The sequence below is a fragment of the Zootoca vivipara genome, chromosome Z1 (assembly GCF_965207765.1).
Source record: "Zootoca vivipara chromosome Z1, rZooViv2.hap1.1, whole genome shotgun sequence".
NCBI lineage: Eukaryota > Metazoa > Chordata > Lepidosauria > Squamata > Lacertidae > Zootoca > Zootoca vivipara.
The window spans coordinates 1,584,501-1,600,629 of record NC_142583.1 but is presented as its reverse complement, the minus strand read 5'-3'; the positions used below and the strand labels follow the sequence as shown (position 1 = coordinate 1,600,629).

The window sequence follows — 16,129 nt, the reverse complement described above, 5'->3', positions numbered from 1 at the left end:
CCAGGCACAACCCCTAAAGTTCAGCTTCCTTGCAAGCACCACTGAGGTGGAGAGAAGCGGCATGAGCAGAGGGCTTGCTCAATGGCAGAGATATGCTATCAGCTATGAAGGAAAAAACACTCCACAGCTATTAATTCCAACAATTCTAAAACATGGCACATTCAGAAATTAGAAAAAAATAGTAATTCTATAATATACTGTAAGTATGTAGCACCTGATTTTAAAATAAAATTACAGGATGCAGAATGATATCGTAAACATGCACAGTGCAAGTAAGCAGAAATGGCTGCTTTCATAAATTAGATTTTAAAAACTCTGAATATTTAGCATAGTCGGTATAAACTGTTGCCAACCCTATCAATAGTCAAAATCTGTGATAAAAAGCATTGTTTCTCTATGTATATATGTACTTCCATTTATCTTTACATTTGAGTCTTATTATATAAAAATGTACACTTATAGGATTGCAGGCTGCAACAACTTGCCCATCCATTATTAACTATAAGTTCCTCAACATTTCACTAGTCCTGCTAATTTTAAATAAAAATGGAACCTTATATTAACATGAGTCCAAAATACTCTGCATATGTTTGCTCCTTATGGGGAGAAACTCTTGGACACATTAGATCTTTCATTTTGGAGAGAGAAGAAAAGAAACCCTGGTTTTATTGTAAGTTAATGCATATTTATTTCATAGGCACAGAAATGGCTAAGCAAAGACACACAACCAAACCACGTACCTGGATGAATGTGGCGAGCAACACGCAGCTCATCTCCTGCTCCAGGATCATCTTGTTCTGGGGGTTATTGTAACAAGCAGCTATTAGCGTTGGAAAGAGCACTTTGATTAGGCGAGGATCGCTGAAGTACTGGAAAGGCAGCTGGCAGAGCTTTTGGAGAACAGTGGGATGGCGGCCCGACTGCACAACCACCTGGAAAATGGAGACGGCACAATGTTAGAGGAACAGGGGCAGATTTCCCAGATCAGCTGGAAGGAGGAAGCTATAGCAAAATAAGGCACAAGGGTGATAGAAAAATGTTAACAGAGAGAAAACCAAGCTGAACATTTTGATTAAAAACAAAACAAAAAACTTTCAGCTCAAAATGTCGTCCTCACAATTTCTTTTCATGTACAGTAACTGCACAGGAGAAACTAATTTTATCTTTCCCCCAATTATATTTTATTAAATTTTCATAAAGTTCACATATACACTCCAATACATAATAATTTTTTTATTTTGTTTTGTCAACTTCCCACCCCGTTTCCCATGGTGTTCTTTTATTTCTCCCTCTTGCTGCACCCTAACTTATCTCCCTTATACCATAATAACACAACAATAACCGAGAAACTAATTTTAGGCAATACATGACATGCTAAAGCAATGATGAAAACCTTACACTTTTTCACTCAAGGTGTCATAAACAAGACAGAAATATTGCAAAGAGATGATGAATACCTGCAGCAGGCAAAGCAAGCTATTGGAGGGCAGGAGACAGGATTCAAAGATGGTCAGAAAATGGGAGCTGCTACTATAAAATGCCTCTCCAGATGTGTGTGGGAGGGGGGGGAGATGAGAGGAGCCTGCGAGCGACACAGAACCAAAAAGGGAAGGAGACTGTATGCTGTACTGCAGTGGGACTCTTACGCACAGTCAGAAAGATCCTCCCATTTGCTCTTTTATCTGAGTTTCTATCAGTGCCATAGACTTTAAAAGGGGAATAGTTTAGATAAATGGAACTGCTGTCATGTGAGTAGGGTTTATAACAGGACACATCTTGAGCCACAGAGTGATGCTGCTAATGGCATCTTCCAGAGAAATTCTTAAGTTACTAGTTTCTTCCATAATGTCTTAGCAAGAATCGTCAACATCAGAGCTAGACAAGGGAAACTTGATATGTTGATGATGATGACAATAATAATAATAATAATAATAACAATATTTTTATTATATATTATTTTATAATAATATAAAAGAGCTGCTTGACCCAAATTTGGCTTTTTGGCATCAGAGGAATCTATTATAATTTTAGGACTGCTGTAAAACCCTATGGCTGCAACCATAAATTGTACTTTGAAAAACCAGCATTTTACAGGTATGCACACTTGGACAGAACAGTACTCAAATTAAAAACAGAAGGGGAAAAAGAAGAGGTGGAGACCAGAGGAACATAAATTACGGGGATTTACAAGTTTTCAAAGAACTTTTAACAATTCACTAAGAACACATTCTCAGTTCGTAATGCAGTTCAGGTCAAGAACAAGATCAACAAAGTAATAGTTCACATTTTTTAGTTCAATAGGCAGAATGAAATTGAAAACCCTTCAGTGAACACAGATAGGAACCCCTTAATTCTCCTAAATCCAAATGGAATTTTAAAGACAGCCAAATATGTGAGCATGCACACCGCATTTAAGGCATCACTCTTCTGACATCCTGAAGGGACCCCCATTGAAGCAGAAGTCTTATTAAAATACTAAAAGTGTTATCTTGAAACAATATTTTGACAAATGTTGCACATTCCATTTTGTATTTTAAATCATTGTTTTGGATTTGATTTTTCATTTCCTTATAAATGTGTAGTTTTAGGGGAGAAAATAACTACTCCCATGGTTAAAAAAGGCATCCTGATTCACAACACTGCAGCAACTGTAAGTGATGAGCACAAAAAGTCCGTCACAATGCCCCAAATTTCTCCTTTTATGAATCCTGAACTCCATTACATTACCTACTGAACCCTAGGCTTGATTTGTAACATTTCCCTAAAACAAGCTCACAGACAACCTGAAAACATGTTTTTACCTTCCCCTCTGTCTCATATTTAAGCCTGGGTTAATGTGACAGTATCGTTACTTGGAGCTAATGTTTAAGAAGGCGTTGGTTTTTGTTGGTCTTGTGTTTTATTGCACCAACATGGCTACTAAAACTGTTAAAGCTCAAAGCATGCAATGGGACAATAACCTTCTTAACAAAGCAATGGAAACAGCGACTCTTCCTCATTCCATGCCAGAGTGGGGGGAAAGTAGCATTTGATCCAAAACACCTTGCCTTGGACTCAACAGTACCTTGAGTTACAGTTCACATTATGGTCCAAATTCTCACTTTCTACTGTAGGGACTCAGATGAAACTAAAAAGACCAAGCAAAGTATACCTTTCAAGATGAAAATAAGGACATGTGTGTGTTAACACCTCTGTTTTCGGAAGAAGAACCACACTAATATACACCACTGGAGGCTTTTTTCCTGGCTGCTGCAAGCTTTTTAAATGCACCTCTCTTTCGGGTGTGTGTTTGTTTTCAGATGAGCACTCTCATCCACTTCAAGCATGTCTCAACGGGTTGTGTGGGCACGTGATCCCAGCCCTTGCTGCCAACGCACCTGCCAAGACAGGCCTTCCCCTGGCCGCATGTTTGGGAACCGTGAAAGAGGATGTCCACATGCAGCTCTCCTCTGCATGGAGATTCACGATCTCCTCCTGGCATGGGGCTGCTGAAGCTGTCACCAGTGGATAAGGGTGTGGCTGGCCCCCAACTCTCTAATGTGTAGCTCTAACAGATGAGGGGGTTCGGCCAAATCTGCCTTCAGAGATTTGACTCTGAAAGACCCTGGAGAGGGAAGCCTGAAGAACAGCAGCAATAGCAACTCACTCCAATATTAAAACATTAAAAAGGCAGCTCCACATAGTTAAAAAAAAAACTCACAATAGCAAGGGAATGGTGATTTACCAGGGAACAGATGATGATGATATGATAGATAAGATAGATAGATAGAATCAAGATTGTTTCTGGAAAAGAGGGAGCATATGAGAGAAGAAAATCTGAGATACATCCCCCTTCACCCCTAAATGCACTTCTTATTATTTCACCAGCCATTATGAATTATTTATCTGTATTTTTTTGTAATGTGGTGTCAGGAAGCAATGTGGTGTCAGGAAGCAAAAGATAGATACTGTGATAGGAAGTCAAGTGATAGGGAATTTGTTTATTATACTTATATCCCACTCTTCCTCCCAAAGGAGCCCAGGGCAGCAAACAAGCGATAGAACAATCACTATATCTTAAAAAACAATTCCAATAAAGACACAGACTGGGAAAGAGATCAACTTAAAAGGCTTGTTGCAAGAGGAAGCTATTCTGTAGTTGCCAAAAAGAAAACAGAGATGGTGCCTGAAGGGGATTCCGAAGGGCAGGTGGCATGGTGCTAAAGGTCCAATTCCTACATTGTGTGAACGGACCTCACCTGCAGAACACCATCTGCCAGGCATCCTGGTCCCCAGCTGCATAGGGCTTTGCACTCCAAACCCAGCATCTTGAACTTAGCTCAGTAGCCACTTGCCAACCAGTTCATGGGGGTTCTGGAATCCTTTGCATCCACTTACTGTGAAGTATTAATGTTTGCCTTTTCTTACTAGAAGTTAAACCCACTGGTTTCAGTGGTGATATTTAAAGCATGGCTGAGTTATACCCAATGAGAAAAAAGCAAAGTTCAATCACTTCCTCATGGTAGGGGCAAATGCCTATGTTGCAACGGGTACTTTAGGGAGGGCCACAGGGGCCCAAGAAAGCTGAATTACTCTGACTGATTCCTCTCACTTTTCAAGAATTGTGGATGCTTAATGAATTTGCTTATCATTATTGAACAAGGACCATGCTAGTTTGTGTTAGCAATTCGAGCACTTTACACCAGAAACTACTTAAAGTTGAAAATGAAGATTCAACTTTTAAAATATTTTGCCTTTGTGGGGGTGGGGTGGGGACCTGTAAATATAAATACAAAGTGAGAACTGGTGTAACATGCACAACCTGAATCCGGAAACTGACGCAGCAGTTAGTATCATAGTTTCAAACTTTGTTCTTACAAGCCCATGGGATCTAAGGGCATGCCAACAAATTATCATTTCCTAAGAAAGGGTTGAGTAGTGTCCTGTGTCAGGGAGTGTCTTTAAAATTATAAATCAACGCTGCAGCCATGACCTAAAGCTCTCACTGGGGCATCTTGGATACTGATGGTACCAGAGGGATGGCATCATTCAGAGGCCTGCATCAGAGTAAAGGGAGCAGCCAAACTGGAGATTCAGATATACTACAAAATCAGTGCCAATGGGTCATGATGGATGTTTCTGCATAACTGCAAGTTATATTCTTTTCATGGCACTGGTTCAAGTATATTTATGCAGTCCTTTGAGAATGACAGGGTTAAAAGAATAGCTTGTAGACACACTTTGCAGTAGTTGCCCCAGAGTTAGCAATGCCTCCTCTTCTTTGTTTTCCGGGATCACATTTGACCCTGTTCTTAAACAATTATTGCACATGCATCCACCCCACTCCACTAGATTACATGGCCCCATATGGCTTGCAGTTCCAGTACCTACAGTAATATTCTAAATCATAGAATTTAGAATCAACCTCCTCTTCCCTTCATGTATTCTATGGTTTTCTTTGTTCCTCTGCCATGAATTTATGTTCAAAGCACTGCATCTCTGTTTCCATTTTCCACTTCTGCCATTTCTCTTTGGCTGCTCCCTACCGTAGCATAGGAATGCTCTCCCATGACAGCCAATGGGCTCCCACAATGGTATTTAAGCCTTATCTTGCTTCCCAGAACTTCCTGGAATTATCTTTGCCCTTCATCCGTGTCCCTTCCCTTCCCCATTCCTATTGCTTCTTGTCCTTAGACTGGAAGCATGTAAGCAGGGATGGAAGAGGAATTCTTAGAATTAACCAGAGGCGGATTTAGGGCAGCACAAGCACTGTAGCAGCACTGGGCACGCAGCTGAGGAGGGTGCCTTCTTAAAGTGCTTGCCCGGTTTTGGGAAGAAGGCATGGCAGCTCTGACAGCCTCTTGACAACCCCAAACCTCTCTGGTCTCATTTCCAAAGCCAGGCAAGTGTTTACCAGGGTTTGGAAAGGAGGTAGGAGGGATCTAGCACACTGCCAGAGTCTCACACCTCCTTCCCAAATCCCAGGTTAATTTAGCACAGCAAGGACTGGGGGAAGGGTGTCAAAAGTTGGCCTCACATAGGGTTGCATATTACCAAGGTCCACCCCTGAATGAAAAAACTTAATTCACCAGTCCCAGACTTCTATGTGAAGCCAGAATACAGCTGTCAATTGGATTACATATTTCTTTGAATATTGCAATACCATTTTGGTTCAAAATATGCTGACAAAAATGCACATTTTACAGGAAAATAAAATGAAAAGCATACACAATGCATTGTCTAGAGCAGGGGTGTCAAACTCAAATTCATCGGGGGCCGCACCAGCAGTTTGGTCACCCTCAAAGGGCCGGTTGTGTCTGTAGGACTATGTGTCCACTCTTTATTATCATAAATTATTGTCACTGCATTCAATTATTGCTGTTTTTTGTAATAATGTAAGCTCAATCCCGCCCCCACGCGGATCACATTCCTGCGTCGTGGCGCGTGTGTAAACGAGGGAAATTTGAACAAAAGGTGGGGATCAACGGCTTCGGGGGGGGGGGGCTCAACTAAACCTTCGGCAGGAAGGAGAAAGCCACTGCTGGGATTAAAAACCTGCAGATGGAAAGAGGGCTTCCCTCTCCCGCCCTGCACACACCCAAACTCCGCTAGGCAGGATGCCACACGCTGCAACCCACCCCATGCTTTGGAGAGGGGCAGGAACATGCGGTGCAGCGCCAACTCCCTGCTTTGCTTTTGCATCCTCCCTCCTCAGCGCCAGAGTCCCTTCCCCTCGCACTGAGGGAGGGCAGCGGATTTCCCGAGGAGGAAGGCGGCAGCAGCCCCAGCGGACGTGCATCTTCGCCTCAGAGCTGCTCTTCCCCCCACCTGCGCTGTTGTTGTCTTCGCCGCCGCCTCTCCCTACCGGGACTGCAGGCAGAGGAGGCTTGAAAACCTCCCTCCCCCCAAAAAAATTCCCCTCCCACCTACTCAAACCGCGAGGCGACTCCATCTGGAGCCCTACATCATGAGGGGCTGAGAGGAGGCGGCGGCAGAGCGGGAAGAGCAGGAACCCGTGCCGTCGTCGCCGCCTCCCTCCCGGCCGCCCCCCGGGGAGCAGCTCCGCCGGAACTGAGAAGCCAAAGGGTGGCTCGGGGGTGGGGGGCAGAGCAAAAGCCAGGCACCCTCCCGAGTGTCTATGAGGAGAAAACGGGGAAAGAGGGAAGAGAAACCCGGCTCCATCAAGAGAGCGGCTGTTGCGCTTCGCCTACTTCGCCCTCAGGCTCACTTCGCGCCCCTTTCGCCCGCTCGCTCGCCCACCTCCCGGATGCAGCCGAGGAGAGGAAGGGAAGCGGCGGGCGGCGGCTCCCCAGTGCCGCCTCACTCGCTCTCGGAGACAACAGCAAAGCCCGCCAAAAAAAATCCAGCGCTGCTCCGTCCCGGCACCAACTTTGCCGGCGGCGCCTGTAGGGCTTTCATACCTCCTCGGCGGGCTTCCTCCTCCTGCATCTCACTTCCCCATCTGGCCGCTGTGCCACTGCCTCCCTCAGCCTCATTCGAAATTGAAATTCCCTGGCCAAGGCTGTCAGCGCGGCTCCAGCGCCCCGGACTCCGCCTGCAGCCCCGCCCCTGGTTTTGACCCTTGGCCAATCGCAGGCTCCAGAACTACTGTCAGCGGTTGACACCCATAGTCTAGAGAAAGAATGCATATAAAAATTCATAATGTATGTATAATTTAAATGCATTTTTCCCTTTTTTTAATGTGCCAAAATTGGGATGAAATGGACCCTTGGTTGAGTGCATTTGAAACTGACATGAAATATAAATAAGTTCATTTGCTCATCCTTATTTATAAACAAGGGCCCATCTACGATGTGTCTTTGGATAGCACTGAGCTGGGTTTCAGGTGTTAAACTGATCAACACAAAGCTGGACAAAGTCGCATAGTAACTTTTGAATAAATGTTTTAAATAAAAATAAATCAATACATAAATAAATACATGCAGTTACATATTAGCCACAGTCACACACGCCTTGGTAATATCTAGTATACTTCTGACAACACAATTCAGCATGGGGTTTTGGAAAACCATTTGGAAACCCAGCCAGATGGGCGGGCTATAAATAATAAAATTATTATTATTATTAAATTTGAACACATGCAAAACACTCCTCTTTCAGGCACTCCCTCTCCATTGATGTTGGAGCATTTTGTTCTGTTCTACTGGACCTATGGCTTGCAGAACCTCTTACAAATGTCTTCCCTTTTTGGTTTTGCTATTGGCACATCATTATTACTTTGGGTTTATTATTATTCATAATGGTAAAAATAATTCAATTATTGCAGCTAATGCTGTTTGGTGCAATTTGTTATAATCTCTGAGGCTTTCCTTTAATTTGTTTACTAATTTATAACTTACTGTTTTATGGATGTTTCATAGCCAATAATGCAGAATGCACAAAACAAAACTATTCCTCCCTCAAAAAAGCAATAATAATTACTATTACTCCTCTGTGTGGCTCACTTTTATTTTGGTTCAGTAAAATTAACCCCCCCCACCAAATATGGCTTGTTAGCCACCCTGGTGGGACTGGGAAGCTAAGAATGCTTAATTCAATCTCTCTCTCTCCCCCCTCCATTTAGCCCTGAATGTTTCATCTCAGTCCTGGAGAGATACCAGATAACCGTCCCTCGTTTCAGCCTTTAGTAGATAGCTAGCGCTGCAACTCCAGCTGGTTCTATCAGAGTATCTTGTACTCGGCCCATCTGCGAAAGACTAAAGGAAAGACTATAGGTAGCAGGAGAAGGTTCTCTCACTCACCAGATCTGAGCAGGTTGAAGCAGTGAGTGAGAATAATCTCCAGCTGTGCTCTTTCCATAGCTGCCAAGTTTTCCCTTTTCTCGCGAGGAAGCCTATTCAGCATAAGGGAAAATCCCTTAAAAAAGGGGATAACTTGGCAGCTATGGCTCTTTCTAGAAAATCTACTTGCAAATTAAGGTCAGTGAAGTGACTATCTTCTTTGGGTGCAGCGATTAGTTACAGGGAATACTCCTTCCAGGTCACCTGGATGTCATTTTGGTACTAGGCAAAGGCCATTTTATTTTTCCAGGTCTTTTAGTCCTTTTGAGTTCTGCATGTTTTATCTTCTTATTCTAATGCATTTTACTGTAATTTGAAACATTTTGTAAGATGCCATGCGATAAGGTCTAAAACACAAATAAACAAATCGAGCGCCTGTTTATTCTATCTCTGCCTCCTTTCTCTTTTCCTGTTGCCTTTCCTGTATTGAAATTCTAAGTATAAGCTGCTTGGGGCAGAAATCTGTTCTCTTGTACTTTGTGAAGTGCCTCACACATTAATGGCACATATAAATCAACTATCAGGTAAGGTGCAATCCTATATACATTTCCTCAATTCATAGAATTATAGAATCAAAGAATTGTAGAGTTGGAAAAGGCCCTGAGGATCATCTAGTCCAACATCTGCAATGCAAGAATAGGCAGCTGTCTCCTATGGAGATTGAACCTGCAACCTTGGCGTTATCAGCACCACACTGTAACCAACTGACCTATCCAGGCTGACTTAGGTAAAGGTAAAAGGTGAAGGACCCCTGGACGGTTAAGTGCAGTTGAAGGCGACTATGGGATGCGGCACTCATCTCGCTTTACTGGCTGAGGGTGCTGGCGTTTGTCCACAGACAGCTTTTCTGGGTCATGTGGCCAGCAGGACTAAGCCACTTCTGGTGCAACGGGACACAGTGTCGGAAGCCAGAGCGTACAGAAACGCATTTACCTTCCTGTCACAGCGCTACTATTCATCTACTTGGGCAAAAAAATGGGCACACTTGGGCAAAAAAATGAAAGGCACAGATACAGGATGGGAGACACCTGGCTTGAGAGCAGTACATGTGAAAAGGATCTAGGAGTTTTGGTTGACCACAAACTTGACATGAGTCAGCAGTGTGATGCAGCAGCTAAAAAAGCCAATGCAATTCTGGGCTGCATCAATAGGAGTATAGCATCTAGATCAAGGGAAGTAATAGTACCACTGTATTCTGCTCTGGTCAGACCTCACCTGGAGTATTGTGTCCAGTTCTGGGCACCACAGTTCAAGAAGGATACTGATAAGCTGGAACGTGTCCAGAAGAGGGCAACCAAAATGGTCAAAGGCCTGGAAACGATGCCTTATGAGGAACGGCTTAGGGAGCTGGGTATGTTTAGCCTGGAGAAGAGAAGGTTAAGGGGTGATATGATAACCATGTTCAAATATATAAAAGGATGTCATATAAAGGAGGGAGAAAGGTTGTTTTCTGCTGCTCCAGAGAAGCGGACACGGAGCAACGGATTCAAACTACAAGAAAGAAAATTCCACCTAAACATTAGGAAGAACTTCCTGACAGTAAGAGCTGTTCGGCAGTGGAATTTGCTGCCAAGGAGTGTGGTGGAGTCTCCTTCTTTGGAGGTCTTTAAGCAGAGGCTTGACAGCCATCTGTCAGGAATGCTTTGATGGTGTTTCCTGCTTGGCAGGGGGTTGGACTGGATGGCCCTTGTGGTCTCTTCCAACTCTATGATTCTATGATTCTATGATTCTATGATTCTATGTGCTTTCAAACTGCTTGGTTGCCAGGAGCTGGGACAGAGCAACGGGAACTCGCCACTGTCATGGGAATTTGAACTGCCAACCTTCTGATCGGCAAGCCCAAGTGGCTCAGTGGTTTAGACCACAACACCACTTGTGTCTCCACTGAACTTAAAGACACTTACTTCTGAGTAGGCATACTAAGGATTATGCTAATGAGCTGTACTTTATAAGAAGAAAGCATGTACGGTAATTATGCTTAGGGATTGTAGCATGAATATTTTTAATGCCCTATCCTTCTGGAAAAAGTGGTGAAGACCACAAGATTATTTATCTTTATAACGCTTCTGCTAGCATTTTTGCGCACATGTATCAATGATATGAATGATGTGATGAAGGTGAAGAGCTGCAGACAAGGGAACACTTTTTTCCGTCACCTTTCTCTGAGGCTGGAGATTTTTAAGAGAGTCAAATGTGGCCTTATTTTTTAAGAATATTGATCTAATTCACATCTCCCTGATTAATTAATACATAGAAAATAAGGATTTTGTATTTCTTCAAATTTTGCAACACATTTCCCAGTTTAAAAAGTGCATAAAATAGGGTATTTTAGGATAAAATGCAGTTCAAAAAGTGCACATTTAGATAAAAATGTGGATTTAAATGCTACTTTGAGATAAATTTCCTAATTATGAATTTAGATACAGCTTTCACACAGTTTTACCACACCCACACCCACATAAATGCTGAAATGGGACGGAATAGACTTATGAATGAACACATGCAGAACTGTTATGGAATGGAATCCATTCCGAGTATATCCGCTGTCTTCTGATTCCTCAAAAAGCACTTGCAGAGTTGCAATGTGTATATTAATTGAAATGTAATAATTAGCCGTCAAAAGCCAGATGATCTATGAAAAAAAGTATTTCAACAGTTGGCAGCGGCAAGAGTCTGGTGTCAGAAGAGGAAGCACAAAAACATTAATTTAATCTAATGTCAATACATGGCACAGGATGAAACTTCTAAGTATGAAATCACCAATAGCAATTCTATTGCCTCTGCTAGATCCAGACAAAACCCCCCACAACACATACGTTGGAAGGTCTGTTGTGGTTGAGTCCAGTAATTTGTAATGTGGACAGGGCTGAGAGTTAAGGTACAGGTAATTGTTGGAGCCATACATCCTCAAATGCAGATGGCAGAGCATATAGGTTGGTTCTCTCTGTGACTGTCATTTCTCTTTCGTTACTTGGATTTTTATCCATGTCCAACCATGATGGCACTGGGAGCTGTACAACAATGTAAGCTTTTATTTGTTGGGAGGAGGTTATCACTACAGATACAATGGGCTGAGTTCCGTTAGATTCAGGTTTGTATAAGATGTGGATTATAAATATGGTGGGCCTTCTCGGTTGTGGCACCCGCCCTTGGAATGCCCTCCTACCAGATGTCAAAGAGAAAAACTGCTGGAATGGAGATCTCTAGCAAAAAGAAATACAGACAGTGGACTAAAGATGAGCGTTGGACACTCTAACTAAACATACATACTTGGTAAGGTTCAAAGGGCATTTTGAGAATGAGAATTTGTTTTCTCTTCAAACAGACGATAGAAAAAATGTTCCCACTGTTATTTCAGTATTCTCATTATCTTTTGTAGTTATCAATTAAACAGCTACAGCAGAGTAATTCGCTGGGTGCCTAAAAGTTATAAATGGTGGTGCTGGTCGAATTTGCCGAAGGAAATAATTCCACAATGGGGTACTTTCACAGAAAAGGCATCTCTCTGGTATTCATCCACCTAACTCAGGGGCCAGCAACCTTTTTCAGCCATGGGCGGTCCACCATCCCTCAGACCATGTGGTGGGCCGGACTATATTCTAAAAAAATATATGAACGAATTCCTATGCCCCACAAATAACCCAGAGATGCATTTTAAATCAAAGGGCACATTCTACTCATGTAAAAACATGCTGATTCCCAGACCATCTGCAGGCCGGATTGAGAAGGTGATTGGGCCGCATCCGGCCCCCGGGCCTTAGGTTGCCTAACCCTGACCTAACCCTTGAAGGAGGGGCACCTGGAGGAGGTCATTTGAAGAACTTGATGGCTGAGCAGCTTTGTATGGGAGAAAGTGGTCCTTCAGTAGATGCAACTGGTTCCGTCTGCTGTCTGTTTTTCTAACTTTTATATTCAAAAAGGAAAATCCCTACTGGAGACATTGAACATTTCTATACCAGCAGTTTCAACTTATTTCATGTGGTATAGCTGTTGATTCTTGGGGGGATTGAACTAAATGCTGCAGAAACATATTCTTTGCACCGGAGTTGAATTCTATGTTGAATAAAGTGCCAAAACACGCTCTCTTCTACTCGACTGTGCTCTTTTGCAGCTATTTATTCCCTATCCAGATGCTAGTCTCTTAGGGATGCTCAGGCTAAAAAAAGCTAATGGATCTAAAAGGCCACTGGCAGCCACTCTCAAATCCTGCCATACAAATGGGAACACGACCATTAGGAACAGTTCAGCTGTTGAACTCCCAGTGAGGAGTTTGGGGATTCTGACTATTTCCTTTTCCACATACTGGCTGAATAAAGGATATAGATAGATAGATAGACAGAGAATTTGCAGCAATCACCAGCCACTGCAATTTGTGCAGAGAGCACAGACACAAAAACACAATTATGCAGATAAAACTGCAATATATATTAAAAAAAATAAAACTCATAATCATGGCCATTATTTTTATGGTAGTCACTAGAAATTCTGTGGTCTTTGCTGTCACCAGCTTATTTTGACCCATAAGGGGCAAGTCACATCATAATCAGCTGAACACCCTGGATGAGATAGCAGTGATGGGTGGATTAACTCCTTAGCCCAGGCTTCCTCAACTTCGGCCCTCCAGATTTTTTGAGACTACAATTCCCAGCATCCCTGACCACTGGTCCTGCTAGCTAGGGATCATGGGAGTTGTAAGCCAAAAACATCTGGAGGGCCGAGGTTGAGGAAGCCTGCCTTAGCCTGTGCCAAAAGCAAAGTGGCAGCGCTGGAACCAATGTTTTAGCGTGACCATCATGTCAACATATACAGTGGTGCCTCGCTAGACGAATGCCCTGCTAGACAAAATTTTCGCTAGACGAAAGGGTTTTGCAATCGGAGATTGCCTTGCAAGACGACGAGGTTTTCTATGGCCGTCGCTTCGTCTTGCGAAGCGTGGCCATAAAAAGACGGAGCGGCTGCGAGTCAACCTCTGATCGGAATCCCAAAAGGCATTTGTCTAGCAGGGAAGAGGCAAAGGAAGAGCAGCTGTCAGCGCCTGTCAGCTGATTTTCCTTTGCCTTCTTTCCGCGCTACAGCTGGTTCCCCTTTGTGTTCCGCTGGTCTCTGCCAGTTGCCACGAGTGGTGAGGGGTAACCGGCAGAGACCAGCGGAACACAAAGGGGAACCAGCTGTAGCGAGGAAAGAAGCCGCTGTAAGGCTTCCCCGAGCCAAGGGGAAGCCAGGCGGCGGCTGCCGAGGCAAGCAGCTGTGTGCCAGACGGTGGGGGGAGAAGCAGAGGAATGGATCATTCCTCCGCTTCTGCCCGCTTCCTCGGTGAAGGCAAGCAGGCAGACAGCCCGCCTGCTTGTCTTCGCCGAGGAAGCCGAAGCGCAGGCGGGGTGGGGGGAAAGCGCAGGATCTTTCCTCCGCTTCCCCCCACCCCTCCCAACACATCGGGGATCGTACAGGGCTTCTCAAGCCCCGTATGATCCCCTCTGTGTGACAGGCGCCTTTCCCCCACCCCGCCTGTCACACGAAGATCGGCGGGCGCTGCTTGCCAGGGCTTGTCAACCCTGGCAAGCAGCGCCTGCCGATTTTCGGCTCTGTCCCCTGGAGCTGAAGAGAGGCAGGCGCTGCTTGCCGGGGTTGACAAGCCCCGGCAAGCAGCGCCCGCCGATCTTCGTGTGACAGCGCCTGCCTGCCTGCCTTCCCTGCTGCCAGTCCCCCGGAGCCCATAGGAACACATTGATTAAGTTTCAATGCATTCCTATGGGAAACCGGGACACGCTAGACGAATTTTTCGTAGGACGAATTGAGTCCTGGAACGAATTAAATTCGTCTAGCGAGGCACCACTGTACCATTCTGAAGCACTACTGAAGAAAGTTCTCCTATATTTTAGAATCCTTAGATCCTGTAGACAAGATGCCATTGTATCAGGAGGACCATTTCAAAGACAGTCATACCAGGGAGTGAAAGAGTTTCAAAGCAACAGGAACTGAACTTCAGCAGTATATTGTTTCTAATGGCACAAAACTCCATTTAACAATTAAAATGCTAGAGTCTATGGGAGACTATTTATAACTATAAAAGAAGTTGTTTCTTGAGTATGTCCCTCTCAAGTCAGATCTGCCTTATTTCTTTGCTACTCTATAAACAAATCCCAGACTGTAAGTGTTTAATCAGAAGGGCATGTCACTGCTTAGGTCAAGCTCTGTACCTTCCCATTTCTCTGGCTCCACCATTCGGAAAGCTCTGATTTTCCGGGCGGGGAGAGTTCTTAGTTTTCATCTACTATTTATCTTGTCTCTCCACCCCCACCCCCCGCCCCCATGCTGAGTTTCACAGAACTGGCAATTGTACTATTTCATGAGTTTAAAAGATCATTTAAAAAACTGAATGCTGGTTTACATTTTTTCCCTTGTGCTCAGTATTTTGAAAAAGGCAAGACTTCAAATTGAATGCCGCTGAGAGAGCATGCAGTTGAAAAGTCAAGCTTATTTTCAAACTTAATTCCACCTTCCAAAAAAATATTATATTACCATATTGGCCCAAATATAAGCCTCACTTTCCCCCCAAATTCCAACCGCGAAAAGTTAAAGTGCAGCTTATATTCGCGACCTTAGGGTATGTAGCCAGGAGCATGGGGCAAAGCAGTGTCCGCCCTGTGCGTAGTTCCCCGGGAAGGGGGAGAGTGAGGAAGGGTAAAGGCCACCGGCAATGCAGTATCCCCCCCCCCCCCGAATGCAGCCAGAAGCAGCGAGGAAGGGAGCAGCTTATATTTGGGTATATTTTCTTTTCCCCTTCCAATTTTAAAGGTGTGTCTTATATTCGGGTGTGGCTTATATTCAGGCCAATACGGTAAGTCACAAAAAAGAAATAGCTATCTATAAATACACTGAAATGCACATCTTTTTGCTCATCTAACCTGCAGGCTCTGTGCACTGAAAGCAGTATCCTAAGCACGCCTACAAGAAAAAACAAACTAATATCAGTAATATTTTAAATAATAATTGGACTAGCCCATAGCACCAGGAGAAAGAGGATGAATCCTTATTCCAGTATCACTATTCCCATTAAATTTGTGTACATTACCCCCAGTCGCTGTTTGGCCCCTAGGTTAGGAGGAACATGGACACCCATACAAGGGTGCTTTAGGGCTAAATACAGGCATTGTGTGTATGTGTGCAATTTTAACTAGGAAAGCAGCATGAGGGGAAAGGAATAAACCTCCCTTCCTTTGTGCTGCAATCCTGATCCAATTCAGCCCCACTCCATGACTGGTATTGCACTTTTTTCATTTAAAAATGAGGACTATCATAATAACAGATCTCCCCTGCCATAGTGAGTAATATTGATTTATTTACCACTT

The 16,129-nt window shown here is 43.9% G+C and overlaps 1 protein-coding gene across 8 annotated transcripts in view; it reads right to left on the bottom strand.

The window, feature by feature from the left end:
• The window catches only part of SCAPER (S-phase cyclin A associated protein in the ER), a 190,130-nt gene that overhangs the window by 5,126 nt on the left and 168,875 nt on the right, over window positions 1–16,129 (bottom strand). For all 8 annotated transcript variants that reach the window (XM_035112173.3, XM_088660809.1, XM_088660808.1 and 5 more), the window contains one exon: window positions 741–932. In XM_035112173.3, the coding sequence (XP_034968064.2) occupies window positions 741–932 (192 nt within the window). The remainder of the gene's footprint in view (window positions 1–740; window positions 933–16,129) is intronic.